Source organism: Suillus discolor (genome assembly GCF_016758755.1).
Source record: "Suillus discolor strain FC423 chromosome Unknown F5147scaffold_4, whole genome shotgun sequence".
Lineage (NCBI taxonomy): Eukaryota > Fungi > Basidiomycota > Agaricomycetes > Boletales > Suillaceae > Suillus > Suillus discolor.
Window position 1 is genome coordinate 90548 of NW_024541251.1, and position 15032 is coordinate 105579.

Consider the following 15032-nt stretch of genomic DNA (forward strand, 5'->3'; position numbering starts at 1 on the left):
GTAAAAGGAAGGTGTTGAAGATGGTGAAACCACAAACAATGCCGTCGAAGCGTGTGGACACGTTTAAGTTGCGCTGTGGCCGCTTGTACTTCAACAGCAGATTATAAGGACCGAACATAATTAGACTATGCGAACCACATATCACACCCCCCAGCATCATCCCCATCCCCTACCTTTCATTTAGCCTCCCCGTACTTGCTTCATCATGACCTTAGCACGACAGCAGATATCGCAGTCGGAGGTGGACCCAACCTTGCTAGTCTCTCGAATATCGTCTCCGAGTCCAAGCTGCCACGATGAGAAATCAGTAAATGGACTCCCCACATACGCCGCACCATCCATCTTTCCACGCGACTACAACGTGCCATCATGCATAGACCACACCTCACAGTTCTTTGAGATTCTTACTGCGCCCTATCATCCTCCAGCTTCCCTAAGTCCTTTGCGGCGTGCAACGCCCCGTCAAGAAGATGCGGAGAGGTGTGCAGCAATGGTAGACTGGGGCGATACGGACGAGGATTCAACGCCACAAGAGGGATCTTCTTCTACCTTGTCTCCGTTGCCTGAAAGCTCCGCTAAGGATATCTCGATATATGTGCCACACGGTCCATACGCGTGGGCAGCTGGTGAGGATATCCAACAAACAGAGACATTGTTATCCCTACGACGTGCGTTCATCGCGGAGTCATCTTTGTTCGTCTTACTCACAATGATTTAGAGGGCTCGATGTGCTCGGCCTATATACAAACCGGTGTTATTGCCGGACGAAAGATCACTTTTATTAGCCGACGGTGAGCAAATGTCCCAAGTGATGATGATCATTGACTTAATATGACATAGATGGAATCTGGACAAGCAAGCGGATTGGATCGGTTTTGATTCCGAGGTTCGTGCGCATAATGCAAATCATTCGTCTCCTGAACGCCTGTCTTTCAGATGGCTCTCTACAGCTCAGAACAATACCTGAAGTCCCTACAAGGCGTCATTGTTCCTCGCATAATCGGTGTACACATTCTGCCAGGCGCGATCAGCATTGCTATGGAGTTACCTCACCAAAGTTTTTGGATGGAGGCCTCTCCTACCATGCCCGATGTCCTCAAGGAACGTGCTATGCAAGGGCTCGAGATGCTCCATTCGCGAGGTATTCTTCATGGAGATATTGAACTTCGTCACGTTCTCATCGGCGGGGATGGCGCCGTTACGTTCATCGATTTCCAACTGAGTCGAAGTACCAATCCCGACGAATCCGTGGGCTTGGAGAAGGCGGAGGACGAAGAGTTTCGTTTCGAGAAACGCTTGCTTGCATTCAAGCTTGACCTCCACGGTGCTCGGGCGAGTGAAATCCAGAAGACTGAAGCTTTCGTACAGCGCACTAAACGAAATAAACGGAGAGATGCATTGTGGAGACGTCGCTCCCATGGAGCTCGCACGGGATACATTCCGCCTTATGAAGAGGAGCCTGAGGAGGAAAAGATTGTACCGCCTGTCCACCCTCATGACTTGCAGGATACATGGATGAAGAACTCAGACGCTCCTCCAATACGCGTCGTTGTTCCTGGACAGAGTACAGAAGATGATGAAGACTGCTATCCGGACATTCTTCGAGTCTCTAGCAGAATCCTGTCCTGACCAAACGCTTTCTCAACCACTACCTTCTACTGGGGACAGGGCAGAAGTGTCTGAAGCGGCATCATCGACATCATCTACCACGTCAACAATCAATCTCTCTCCGACTGCAGTCCACGAATCGTCACCCTCATTGGCGGGACGCAAGCGTCATAGAGAATCTTCCCCCTCTCCCTCCCCCCACGCCTCATTTGACTCGCGACCCTCAAAACGTATTCGTCATGAAACAGGGCCTTCGTCATCTGCTCGCGTCTCCTCCACTATCCATTCATTGCCAGCAATGTCCAGGGTCAATCCTCGTGATCGTGTACACATGTGGTATTCAGATCTCCCCGACAATGTTGAAGTTCCTCCCGCTCCCGTCCGTGTCAGACCTCTCTCCATGACCGCCGCACTTATTCGACAACAAAACATTGCACTTTGTCGTGAAGCAGGGCTTCCTCACGCTGAGTTGGTCGAGAGGGGCGAGGTTTCACCCATAGACGCGGTTCGTCACTATTTGCTAGCCAAAAAACGTAGAGGCATAGCTCGAGGCAATTTAATCCGGGAGCGGGATCGGGATGGATACTCGCCATACGTTCACCATATAGAGAGGTCACGCCAACGTGAGCGCTATCTCATGCTGAAGGATGTGAAGAACGCGTACACCGCGACCTGTGCAAATGCCCCCAACCTGTTAGATATCGCAATGCCAGCAGGAGATGATGCATTTTCCACTTTGCTTCACATGAACGAGCACAAAGATATACCGGAAGGACCCAGAATATTGCAAAAGACAGAATACGAGTTCGTGCAGAATAGCCGGAAACAGGCTATCGTACTTGCGCCCTGTCGAGGGGTACTAAAACGACGAAGAGAGGATGACCCAGTTCAGAACTTCCTGCCTGCGACGAATTCACCTAATCCTGCTGTACCTGTCGCTGATACTGGCAGCACTATTCCTCCGCCTCGCAAGAAAGCTCGAACGAAGGGCCCATCCCGCAAACCAGCACGTGCCCGTATACCCCTGTTCCACACATCAGATCCTGGGTCATTGGAAAGCAATAGAGCAGCAAAGGTCAAGCTTCCGCGTGACCGTGATCTGGCTAGGCAATGTTCATCATCACAACCTGCATCAAGCATCGATTTTACACCACCATCGTGGCGCGGTTTATCTGTTTGGATGGGATCTTTAATGGGCTGGTCACACTGATCTTGGAACATTTTTACCTTATCGATACCCCCACTTTTCGGATTTCGACTTTCCGTGTAATATTTGTTGATTCAAATGCTTAATACGAAGGAACAAGAATGTTCCTGTGATAGATCTAAGACTTTACTCCGTGAAACGGAACCAAATTTTGAAAGCTGCGCGGGTGTATAAAACTCTAAAAAGCTGCCATGCGTGAATGTAAGCTGTGTCTTCACGGTGAAGTTGAAGGGCCGTGCTTACTTAAGCATTCAGGAGGCGCATGCACTGGGACCGGGACTGTAAATTTCTCATCGTTTCCGAACTGCTCGCGTCGCTGCCGCCTGCTCGCTATAGATGTAATTAATCTCGGACTGCAAGGCTTTCCCAAGGATCGTCGGTTTTTCACATGAAGTGACATAGTCCGTGAAACTTCAGGCCTCAGGCTGAACTCGGATCAAATGTGACGAAATGCTTAGCGTAGCTGCTAAAGCCTCATGCGCCCAAGTATATAATTCGCAGGCACTGCTTCGCTTGGCAGAACTAGTAGCAGGGCCAAGTACTACCGTGACGTCTGGGCTGCTAGCCTCGCAACCTTGTAGTCTGGGTCATAAGAACTGCGATCGGCCCGATGCCCCAGTTTTCCTTGAGACGAGTTTATATGGTATTATGTAAATTTCTGTGGCAATTCCGCATGATCAGTTTGTTTTTAGAGCACATGCACATTGCAGCCTAGGCCTGCGCCAAGCTGTTTGCGAGATCCGTTGCGGGCAGGTTTGACCATGTCATCGCGAGAGTATACAGGAAGAGCTGTTTGTCCAGCCTTGGCTTGTCAAAATGCAATTACTAGCTGTAGTAGCAGGATCCAGTTGGTAAATTAGAATTGATTATCAACAATCCCCATGGTAAGTTACCGAGTACCAAACTCACTCGTTTCTGATGGAGTGAGAGACTGTGGAGATACATACTTTAGAAGTAAGTAGTATGACCACAGACACGTGGCAATCAATAATTGACGCCAATGAAAAGCAAGCAGAGTGTGTATCATGATGATGGTGGGCCCCACTGCTCCGTGAGTAACGTGATATATGTCGATTCCTGTATTGATCTGATGCCACTTATGCTGTGCAAACAATATTATAGGAACTACTTGAGATGGCTCATACTCCTTCCAGCCAATTTCTCAGATAGATCCGAGTTTGAGCAGAGGAGCGATGCATCCATCGTGCCTGACCTGCGTAATCCCGCTCGGTTAATTCGGGTAGGTCACTTATCAGACGTGGCGTCTTTATTCAATCAACGTCCGTAAAGAAATCACTGCCACGCCCCCACACGCTCATATATCTATGGGTATGGGTCATACTTAGATCCAAGTCTTATCTCTTCCCTCCTACCTCACGAGCCCTCTCAAAAATGGGTGCAGAAAAGACAGACCCCACTGTTTATCCCACTAGCAAAGGCGAAAGCTCTGACGCCTCAGATCGTGATGGAGAGTCTTTTCAGGGGCCCGCGCGGCACACCCTCCAACGCAAACTCAAGAATCGTCACGTCGCCATGATCAGGTCTGTTGTTTTCTTCTTTCTTCTGATCAATTCTCACCTCCTTCAAGTATTGGCGGTGTTATCGGTACTGGTCTTTTTGTTGGAACCGCAAACTCTCTGAGGAATGGAGGTCCCATTGGTCTCTTGCTCGGTTACATCGTCATGGGCTCCATCGTATATTGCGTCATGATCACTTTGGGAGAAATGGTATACTTGCTGCACACCCCAGACGTACCTACCTCACCTTTATTTCCGTAGGTTGCTTACCTCCCTATACCTGGTGGTCACATCAAACTGGCTGAGCGTTTCGTTGACCCTGCCTTCTCTTTTGCCATGGGTTGGAATTACTGGTATAACTGGACCATTGTCTGTACGTTCCATTCTTCTTCCTTCATTCCTTACATTTACTCACCTCTTATCTTTCAGCACCCGGTACTTGAGTTCGATGCATTTTTTTAGCATGCCTGCTGACACGTTTATCATCTCAGCCGAAATTTCTGCTGCTGCATTATTAATAAACTATTGGGATAAAACCACCAATGATTCCGTATGGGTCGTCATATGTCTTGTCGTCGTTCTCACCATTAATATGCTCGGTGCTGGCGCTTACGGCGAAGCCGAATTCATATTTGCGTGCGTACCGAGTACTATATCCTGATCTCGTCTCCTGAGATTACTACAGATCCATCAAGGTCATCACAATCACTGGTCTTATCATTCTCGGTATAGTCATCGATCTGGGAGGTGCACCAAACCATGACCGCATTGGATTCCGCTACTGGAAAAATCCTGGACCATTCGTTCAGTATGATGGCATCTCAGGTGCCAAAGGACAATTCCTTGGCTTCTGGGCTGTTCTGACAGAGGCTGCTTTCTCGTTCATCGGAACCGAGATTGTTGCTGTACGTTATATTCTAGACTTGTCAATAAATATATTGCTTACGAATCTCACTTAGATTGCTGCTGGAGAAGCCAAGAATCCTCGTCGTACCTTGCCCAAAGCCATCCGTCGAGTATACATCCGCATATTACTTTTCTACATCGGCGGAACACTCATCATTGGTCTGCTTGTACCATCCAACAACCCAAACCTCAATTTGAACAGTGGAACCACTGCCCAGTCTCCATTCGTCATTGCTATCGAAACAGCTGGAATCAAATCTCTTCCTTCTGTAAGTCACACATGGCCTTCCCTTTTTACCTAGAAATCTCTCATTCCTATTGAAAACAGATCATCAATGCTTGTTTGTTGACCTCGGCATGGTCCGCCTCATCTAGTGATTTGTACACTGCGTCTCGTGCGATTTGTGCGTATACTTGTCTGTCAGCCAACTCATCACAATTAACACACTTCGTAGATGGTCTTGCGGCCTCAGGAAATGCTCCCAAGTTCTTCCTTAAAACCACACGCAACGGGTTGCCTTACGCTGCTGTCCTCTTTTCCGCCGCTTTCTCCCTTCTTGCCTTCATGGCTGTGTCCAAGGGTGCGGGCTCAGTGTTTAACTGGTTTGCCAATATGACATCCATCGCTGGCCTTATGACATGGTTTGGTATTTCGGTGACGTACCTCCGCTTCTACAAGGGCATGCAGGTGCAAGGCATCGACCGCAAGACGCTTCCTTACTACACAAATCTCCAGCCATACGCAGCGTGGTGGGGAGTAATTGCAACGATCACCGTATGTTTCGTACGTCGACGTTTCATATCCGCTAATATTGTTTAGACTGACTATTCCTCCACTCTCTAGTTCAGCGGATTTAGCGTCTTCCTCAACGGAAATTGGAGTACTGCAACTTTCATGACCAACTACATCCTTCTCATTACCTGGCCAATCATGTACCTTGGCGCTCGTTTCTACTATGGCTCTAAGCCAGTTGCTGCCGAGGACATGGACTTCACGAGCGATATAGCTGAAATTATTGCGGACACGTATGATGAACCCCCGCCAAGGAACAAGATGGAAGCATTCTGGCAATGGCTGGTAAGCATAGCTGCTTCATTTTGCAATTTCTGACATCACTAACGTCACCTCACTTGTAGATGTAATTATACCTGCAATAATACTTAAAGTCCATTGATTATATCACTATTTTGTAAGCCTTCATGACCAATTGCCCGACATACCTGGTTGTTTGTCGTATGTCACTGCCAATTCTACCAATATGATAATATCTAGTCAACTTGATCCATGGTCTTGCTGACCAAAATGTGACCTTGTCCTTACTTGTAGACAAAGCACAGCCTGTATCTAGCAGAGAAACGAGGTTTTTTTATTATCAACCAGTGTCTATTTACATACTATCGTTCACACCTACGATGGAGAGTATTTCACAATTCTGTCTGTTATTTCAACACTTTATTGAAATTGGGATCTGAAATTTGAAACGCTCCATTGCATCGCGGCGGAATGAGTTTCGGGACTTATATTGATTTCATGTATTCTACCTGGCCATAAGAGAGTTAAAAGCGTAATGAGTGAAATACAGTGGGAAGATAATGTTGAGGACGGAAACCGAATGCAACATGCAGGAAACTTAATGACAGTATATATACGTATCAGAGTGCCCATCCAGCGAGCTAGAAATGAATGCACAGAGGTTGGGCACTAGGTTTTAGGCGCGATGGTAATCTTAAGCGTCTATGCTTTTGCAGAAGGTATATGCAGGTTAATGGCTGAGATACACCGTCAGCCAAAATAGGACCCTGGGTGTGTAATTGTATTTACCTCTAAACCAGTTCAAAGCGTCAGAAGGTGATGGAACATCGAAATATAGGATAGCCTTGTTGTCAACCAGGCGCAAAACTAGGGTCGATGTTAAAATAGACAAAACTTCTTCATTTTCAGATCAACTTACCAGTTCCATGGACGATGCTTGCCGGCTGGGGTAAAGTCTGCATCCGCAGCACCGCCCACAGGTCAACCGCAGACATCGGATCCTTCCCGTCGCTAGGATCCCTGCAGAGAACAAGAAGGTCGTTACACAATATTCCAATGAGTGGCCGGGGGTTGAGCTCTGGCGCTAGGCAATCAACTTGAACAGCAGAGGCGTCCCCCTGAGCATTGAACGTCTCAAAAGAAACGACCGTCTTTCGCACCACCCTAGTGAGCAGTAGAGGTCCATCCATAATGAGCCGTCTGACGGAAGCGTCAGAGGATTGTAAGCTGGTGCTTGCGTCCACAACTCACCGATGTGGTTGCACCAGAGGGCTGGGGAATTTGCCTCGTATTCTTGACTGCCATTGAACGAGTTTTCGTCGGGATTCAGACTCTCGTTTGCCTTCGTTCATGTTATTTGCCAACGAAGATATTTCTGCCAGAGCTCGATCCAGCGAGTCATCTAAAAAAGTATACGATGGTGGAGTGCTCCGCAAAAGCTCTTCCAACTTGACAGATGATTAGTCAATCGTGTCATATACAAACCAGTGCGAACGCTTACTAGCAGGCGGTACCGTGGTATTCGTTGAACTGGTAAAAGTAAATAGCCTTCCATATTGAGCTGTGAATGGCGAGGATTCAAGCGGCAACGTTTCAAAAAGTGCTTTATTCGTTTCCGTTGTCCAGACGTTAAATGTGCTGTATGGCTCGGAGAAGATGGATCAGGCACCACGACTTTCTCTGAAGGAGAGGCGATAGCAAGACCAAGCCCAACAAGTTGAGCAGTGCTGGAGGAGGGTGTTATGGTAGAGCCTGGGCTGATGTTTCCTGCGACAGGTCTATCTGTCGACCAAAATCTGATGCGCTGGACAGAATTGTCAAAGTTGCTGCGCATGCTGTGAGCAAAGAACAGAGCACGAAATATTCATGTACTCACTTGATATATGTCGAGTACATCCTCATGAAAGCAGCATATCTCAAGAAACATCCAGCCACAGCTGTCGCTACCTCCACGGACAACTGACCGTCAGGATCAAACTCTTCAATTCCAGGAGGCTTTTGTAGCAGCGGAGCCGCTGCTTTTTCCAGCGACGGAAGGAAGCTTTCCTTGTGGAACGAAAAGAGCGCTTCAATGCCACTGAAAACGATCTTCCTCTCTGCTGAGGGGATGGTTGTTTCCTTGCTAGAACCAACACCACTGATCAGGTTGACAGGAGCAGCACTAGGCTTGATGTATATGTCGACGAGTTCTTGGAGGCCTTTCACGTACGTCTTCTCTGTCCTATAATTACAGTTAACAACATCCACCACAGCCAACAATCAAGAACCCTTACTCGACAATCTCTCGAACCACAAGTGCACGCCTGCTCTTATCATCCTTGTACTTTCGCTCATCTTGAGAACAGTCCGAGGCAGCAACGCTGACTGTCTGTGAAGCCGTCCCACTGCGCAAACTGGACATGGTATCAGGAGACCGTAGCTGCGCAGACATGGATCCTGCTCGAGAAATCGTCGACATTGCGGACGTATCGGAATTTGTCCTCTCAATGATCGTCGGCCTGCGCGAGCGCGTTCCGCTCGACAAATTCTCTTCCCCTCCGGAATACACGCTGACGGTATTACCACCCTGAGACAGGCCGAGATCATTCATATCCTTCAAGTACGCCATAACAGAGCGTAAAGCCCGCGTGTATGCCTCTCGGGTTCTTTCCTCCTCTCTTCGAGTAGCAAAGTCGACGCTATCTGAATCTGGAACTGGACCTGACGACATACTGGACCCGGGCTCATCCGCGTCATTACCGCCTGATAGACGTTCCAGAAAGGGTACAGGTGACGATGAAGGAATAGTCGCTGTATCTTCGACCGGTAAGAAACTCCTTCTTCTGGATGACCGCGGAACAGGAGAAGATGATGGAATAAGGAAACTGCCAGGAATAGCAGGCGGCGGAATAGGGGAAGCCTTTTCGGAGGTTGGAGTCTCATTCTCAGTCTCATTCTCTGGCTCTGGTGGGGAAAAAGCGACAGGAGGAGCACCACCCGTGAATGGCCCAAAAATTTCCGTAGTAGAGAAGCGAAGGTCAATCTGAGGCGATGTGCTTGAGTGCGGCGTCGTAGGATTTGAGGCGGATACAATCCCCGACTCGGGCTGAGACGTGCGGTTGTGCGTGGTGGTCGGACGATATGGAGAAGCAGGAGAGTCAGTTCCAGGTCGCATCTTCCCCATCGACATTTTCTTCAAGAAACCCCATCGCCCGCTCTTTTCTCTGTCCTTGGAGTGAGATTGGGACTGCCTTGCAAGGCTATTCCTCTCCCCATAGCCTGGTGAAGATCGAGGCGGATCACGTGCCAGCTTTCGACGCGGAGAAGTTGCCGGTGAGATAGTTTCGACGGCAGATATACGTGAGGACTCAGGAGCTGTGGGCTCTAGAGTGCCTGAAGGCGGATCGAACAGTGCGTGAGGTAATGATGGCCGCGGATTACGCGTGACGGTAGAAGATGACGAAGAAACACCGAGACTGGCGTATCGTTTGGGTACACTCAGGCGATCGGATTCCGGTGAGGCACCCGCCACGGTAAGCAAATTCAAGCTGGACGCTGAGGTCGAATAATTCGGGAGCGCTGGGAGGGCAGGGGTAACGATGGGTGAGTCCTGCGGAGAAATCTGAGAATCATGTTGATCGAAAGATGAACGTAGTTCCCCCGCGCTCTTCATTCTCCGCAGATCGTGATCTGTGTAGTAACCCGAGTCTTCCACGCGCTTCGACATCCCGAGTCCATCAGCCGCTTCAGTTCTGGGACGCGGTTTGGAACTGAAAAATGATCCATTTGGAGCAGTCTTGGTGCGTATTAAACCCCGCGGAGCAGCCTTGGGGAGGGGTAGCGTTGACAGAGAGGTTACGGAACGACCAAGGAATGGAGCACGGGCTGGCGTAATAGTGTCGTCATCAAATTGAGAGACTGATGGCCCCTCCGGACCCGCACTAGTAGGCTCCGACTCCGTGTCTGTCTCTGGCCCCACAGACAAATCAACGAGGCTGGCGGGAGAAGGGGGGATAATGGATGTCGAGGGGGGATAAAGTGGTGGCACGGAAGTTTTAGCGAGCAGTGGCTCGACCAAAGCTTGCCAAGGTCCCTGAAACGGGTTGCCATCAAGGTAAAGCTCCTGTAATGAAGGCAAGAGGCACAGCCAGCTGGGTAAGGAATGCATTTTGTTCCTCCGAACGCTAAGGGTGTGAAGCTTATCGAGTACGCATAATGAATCGGGAAGGCTACCAATACCAGTAGAATCCGCGATGAGCACACGCAAGGACGTGAGATTAGTCAAGAACGCGGGCAAGACTCGAAGAGGATTGGACGCGACATTGAGCTCTTCTAGGTTCTCACATGAAGCAAGGGCAATAGGAACCGCATTCAAGAAGTTGGCAGAAATGTCGAGCGCGAGTAGGGTATCGCATATTTGCGGTAGGACGCCCAGCAGGAAAGTCGGTACCGTACCGGGCGTGCTAGACGATCCCAGAAGTAGATGCGTAGTTCCTGATGAAGGTGGTGTCATGAGTTGGATAAACGTCTGGAGTGAATAACACCCGCACTCACCTGGCTCAACACGTAGCTGGACAACTGGGATGCCTTCGCCCGTAACAATGAGGCCGCGGCCTTCTTCAGCTACCACTACCGCAGATGTCCTTTCCTCCTCCTTGTCGTCAATCTCGTCATCTTCCTCACCGAGGTCGTCAGTTTCTTCGTCACTTGTCAAACCAACTTCATCTCTCTCATCTACTGTTTGCCAACCCATGTCGAAGCTAGGGTTTTCTCGAAGACGTGGCATGCCGTTTTCATGCACGCTGTTAGTGTTATTGTTATTTTGCCCGATGGAAGATGACCTGGATCGAATACTCGCTGAGTATTCTGACCATCTGGTTTGGTCTATTGGAGTCCTTCCTGCAGACGAAGGCGTGACGGTCTTGGTCTGCAAGATCTGGTCCACGTCATCAGATGAAATTCCCACTGCGACACCAATCTCGTCGTCCTCTCCTGTAGCAACGTGAACATGGCCATAGTCACTCGATGTTAGTGCACTTCCGGAGCTAGTGTATGCAGACGAACGTGTGGATGCGGAAGAGGAACCTTCGGAAGAGAGAGCCGGCAGGGTGGAAGAGAGCCTATCAGACATGCGAGAATATTGGGAACGTTGGGGATATGGGTCTGGGAACTGAGAAGGATCTGGGAGCGGTGGCACCTTGGGGGGTCGTGCAAATGAATGTGTTGGAGATGAATCTGAACGAAAAGAAGATTCGCCCTCGGAGACCGACCGCACAAGAGGTGTTTGTAGAAACGAATGGTCTGGTACGAGGGGAATGCCAGCAGATGGAGACTCGTCCAGACTTGAAGTATCCGCAGTAAGTCTCATATTGGTTAAATTCTGAGTACCGTAATGTTGGGAACAGGTCCCAGATTCACCAGGTACAGATGGCGTCGGGGAGCGTGAGCGGGATCCGGGGTGGTGATTGGGAGAAAGTGAGCTGGAAGGCGGTAAGGCGGTTGATGGATGGTCTAGATTTTGAAAATGGTGAGCGAAAAAAAGGTCGGGTAATGAACGTCGAAAACAAGGAAAGAATTATTGTGGTAAGCGCCGAGGAAGCACTCATTAAGTTAAGTGCATGATACGCTAAATTGAAACACTGCACTGAATGAAATAACTCACCAGGTCCCATCTCTGACTGTATCCAACTAGTTGAACTTGATGGGGCGTGATTATGAATTGGTGGCATTGGTAGTGGTTTTTCGTATAATGAAGTAAAACCAGCTGGCCTGAGTACGTTGGGATGGTCGTTCCTGATAAGAAGCTTGTCAACAGAACAAGGGAGGATAATGAAAGTTTGACTTTACATGAGTGCTCTGATGGTTACTTGCTCGTCCATGGGTAAGAGGAGAGTGCTTCAAGAAACGTTCCTTGCGATTATGTATACTACAGTGCTCACTCTCATGTTGTTACATAAAACACGTTTTCTTTCCCATAAATTAAGCAAAAAAAAGTTACAGTATAACCCAGTGCGATGCATTCATCATATCTCCATCACCGCGACATGGTTACATCACACAGCTGTTCAAGGGTGAAAGCTCTCCGAATCTAATTTTCTAGATTTCACACGTCAGCTCATGGTTATTCAATTATGCTGGACCCAGTCCTAGTGACTTGTATCTCCGACATCAAATGCTTACAGCTGTCTACTCTCCACTCCTCCAACGTAACGAGGGCCAATATTCCAGATAAGTTGACAATCGTTGCACACCCTGGCTTCATGAGTAACACTCACTTTTTCCATTTACAGGTCAATCCCACAACGGGGCATACGGTACCGTAGTCATCGCCATGCAACCCATGTGTACCGGGAGGGCTTTCCCTCGAATATAAAAAAAACTTCCAGATGCTTATTCTTCAGCAGTGCAGGGTAACGGAGATAAATTGCCTTCAAAAATCGTACAAATCAGGACGCTCAGAACGGAACGCTACCTTTTTCTTTGGCTTCTTTGGCTTTGCAGGAACAAGGGAGTCGTCAGCATCGGGTATAGCCCGACTCGTAGGACTATCGGACACTACCTCCTTAGAACGTTCAAATGCAATCTCCACAGTCGCAAGTGACCCCTTTCTGCCTTCAGTCGCCAGAACAGCAGCGGGCATTGTTTCATGCACCATGTTACCATCCAATGCCATAGCATTCGAGGAAGGTGTCGTTCGCCGCTCAGTCACACCACCTTCCAAGTCCAGATGTAGGGTCTCAAAGATAAGACGTTTGCGCATACACTTGAAAGCAAGGTTATTTTCTCCGCTTCCGCCCATCGACCCTGCAGCCGATGACAGCCCGCGGAGAGTGGAATATTTATCACTGGCTGGGAGAATGGTATGGGGGGCCGGAAGCGTCAAAATTTGAACGATGCCGTGATGGGAAGGGAAAAGAGAAGATAGTGATGGGTTAGCTGGGCACATGACCGTCGTCACATCAGAAAATCTATGTTAGGCACATGTATCAATACTCACCACCAAATGCCGACATCGAGATTGCTGCATCAGTTAGCCACCCCACTTTTTGAACCCACCCCGGTCCTCCCCATGTATCCGTACACATATGAGGAGCGAGAGATAGCGAAGCGCAAGCATTTGGATGTCGATGCAGAAGCCTTCGAAGCGAGTGCAGCAAGGTCAACACAGTCTATCATTGCATCAGCGACGATCTCCTCGGGTTTGCAGGTGGCTGTATCTCACTGGTGGTTGCATGTCGCCCCAGTGGGGCGATCCTAAAGCAGGGATACATATTCGAACAGCGTGTCCATCTGTGCCGTTCGACAGTAGCTCCTCGATCTGTTTGATTACTCCCGTACCATCCTCAAATATATCAACATCAATCGGAATCAGTCGGGCGGATTGTCGTGCAGCATCAAGGGCTGTAGCGGGGATCCTACAAGTCAAATCAAATGACATGCAGAGATCGTCACTAAGACTATAATTGGTTGAACACCTCAGTATCATCCGGTGTGAGTAGAGGACGTACATACGAGTTAGACGAGACTGTTGTCTGGAACTTCTTCATCTGCTCATAACGCCAGGCAATCTTGATCTTATCATCATGCTGACTCGCCTTCTCATCGTCCGCATCCTCAGCTGTACTGGCTTGTGCTGGCGTCGATGAAGTATTCCCGGCCATCCAGATGCCCTCCCTTGCAAATCTCAGGGGTTCGTCATGGACGATGCAGACTTTCTGACCAGAGGCAAGACCTTGGGCTACGAAATACTTCTGCACCAGTTCTCCGTATGCCGAGTGATGATCAGGAGCAAGGACAGCGAGAGAGCAAGACAAAGGTAGTCCCCCACCGAGAATATCATCAAGCGAAGGTATCCCGGTTGAAGTTATTACGGTAGAAGTGGAAAATGGAGACAGGCGAGTGCCTTGGGGTAGGTTAGCCCTACCCGACAGTGTTTTACGTTTGAAAGAAGACATCATAAGCGTCCTGCAGTAGATCTTCCCTGCATGAAGAGGTTACTCAATTTCAAATTGTATACTTACCGATGTAAAAATATTTACATAAATATTTGTGACATGTTTCGCTTCAATGATACCCCCATCATGGTTGCACCTTGCAGAGCCAGCCATCAAGAGGGTCGGTCTTACTTGTCTACATGTTCGTATTTAACAACCAGTTCCACGGACATTCATTGACGTCCTCCAGCTCATTAACTTCGGTTTTGCCTTTCACCTTTTCAAGGAAAATGTCGCCGGCCTATGCTTCGTTCGTGAATCTAACCAGCCATCATCAACGCTTCTGATAAAACATAGATGGCTGGTCCTTCTATGCTTCCAACGCTCGACAACAGCGGCGAACTGGTCCTCGAAAGCATTCTCCCTCATCGGTTATTCCCTAATCAACTTGGAAGAGGGGAGCTTATAACCTTGACATCACCCGTTGATCCCTCTCGCATTATTTGCAAAAGGGTAATCGGCCTTCCGGGCGATGTTGTTTGCGTCGATCCAACCGGGCTTAAAGCTCATTCGACCGAGCATGTTCTCGTTCCCAAAGGGCACATTTGGGTTGCTGGTGACAACGCCGCCTGGTCAAAAGACTCGCGCGATTATGGGCCTGTGTCTATGGCCTTAGTAAGAGGCAGAATCGCTGCCAGGGTAAGTGCACAAATTTCTCATGCAACAGATTCCATGACGGCGAGACTTGCTTTACATAGATTTACCCGCTCAACCGGTTCACCGTCTTCTCCAAGAACGCAACTTACATCGAACATTGACACACGGGATAACAGTCTAGAATAGACAGG

The 15032-nt window shown here is 48.9% G+C and overlaps 5 protein-coding genes across 5 annotated transcripts; 3 read left to right on the plus strand and 2 right to left on the minus strand.

Moving 5' to 3' along the window:
• Positions 1-53: 53 nt before the first annotated feature.
• Positions 54-3040, plus strand: F5147DRAFT_668679 (uncharacterized protein). Its single transcript, XM_041435380.1, has 5 exons — positions 54-668; positions 719-791; positions 841-886; positions 937-1551; positions 1574-3040. Exons 1-5 carry the CDS (start codon positions 206-208, stop codon positions 2816-2818), a joined length of 2442 nt encoding a protein of 813 aa, XP_041298315.1. The 5' UTR covers positions 54-205; the 3' UTR covers positions 2819-3040.
• Positions 3041-3915: 875 nt separating this feature from the next.
• Positions 3916-6688, plus strand: F5147DRAFT_668681 (amino acid permease). The gene is made up of 11 exons (XM_041435381.1): positions 3916-4356; positions 4404-4542; positions 4594-4705; positions 4762-4767; positions 4824-4968; positions 5018-5237; positions 5292-5507; positions 5567-5642; positions 5694-6022; positions 6083-6316; positions 6376-6688. Exons 1-11 carry the CDS (start codon positions 4208-4210, stop codon positions 6379-6381), a joined length of 1632 nt encoding a protein of 543 aa, XP_041298316.1. The 5' UTR covers positions 3916-4207; the 3' UTR covers positions 6382-6688.
• Positions 6689-6721: 33 nt separating this feature from the next.
• On the minus strand, positions 6722-11939 carry F5147DRAFT_668701 (uncharacterized protein). Its single transcript, XM_041435382.1, has 9 exons — positions 11918-11939; positions 10805-11861; positions 8545-10744; positions 8148-8492; positions 7773-8097; positions 7523-7719; positions 7191-7471; positions 7061-7138; positions 6722-7008 (listed from the first exon to the last, which is right to left on the minus strand). Exons 2-9 carry the CDS (start codon positions 11616-11618, stop codon positions 6974-6976), a joined length of 4275 nt encoding a protein of 1424 aa, XP_041298317.1. The 5' UTR covers positions 11619-11861; positions 11918-11939; the 3' UTR covers positions 6722-6973.
• A 326-nt stretch (positions 11940-12265) lies between these two features.
• F5147DRAFT_668708 (PAXNEB-domain-containing protein) lies at positions 12266-14238 on the minus strand. Its single transcript, XM_041435383.1, has 4 exons — positions 13763-14238; positions 13473-13707; positions 13248-13419; positions 12266-13186 (listed from the first exon to the last, which is right to left on the minus strand). Exons 1-4 carry the CDS (start codon positions 14206-14208, stop codon positions 12681-12683), a joined length of 1359 nt encoding a protein of 452 aa, XP_041298318.1. The 5' UTR covers positions 14209-14238; the 3' UTR covers positions 12266-12680.
• A 303-nt stretch (positions 14239-14541) lies between these two features.
• F5147DRAFT_742560 (signal peptidase I family protein) lies at positions 14542-15002 on the plus strand (the record flags this gene model as incomplete). The annotated part of the gene is made up of 2 exons (XM_041439550.1): positions 14542-14883; positions 14943-15002. The coding sequence occupies 2 exons, from the start codon at positions 14542-14544 to the stop codon at positions 15000-15002; spliced, it is 402 nt and encodes a 133-aa protein (XP_041298319.1).
• Positions 15003-15032: the final 30 nt, after the last annotated feature.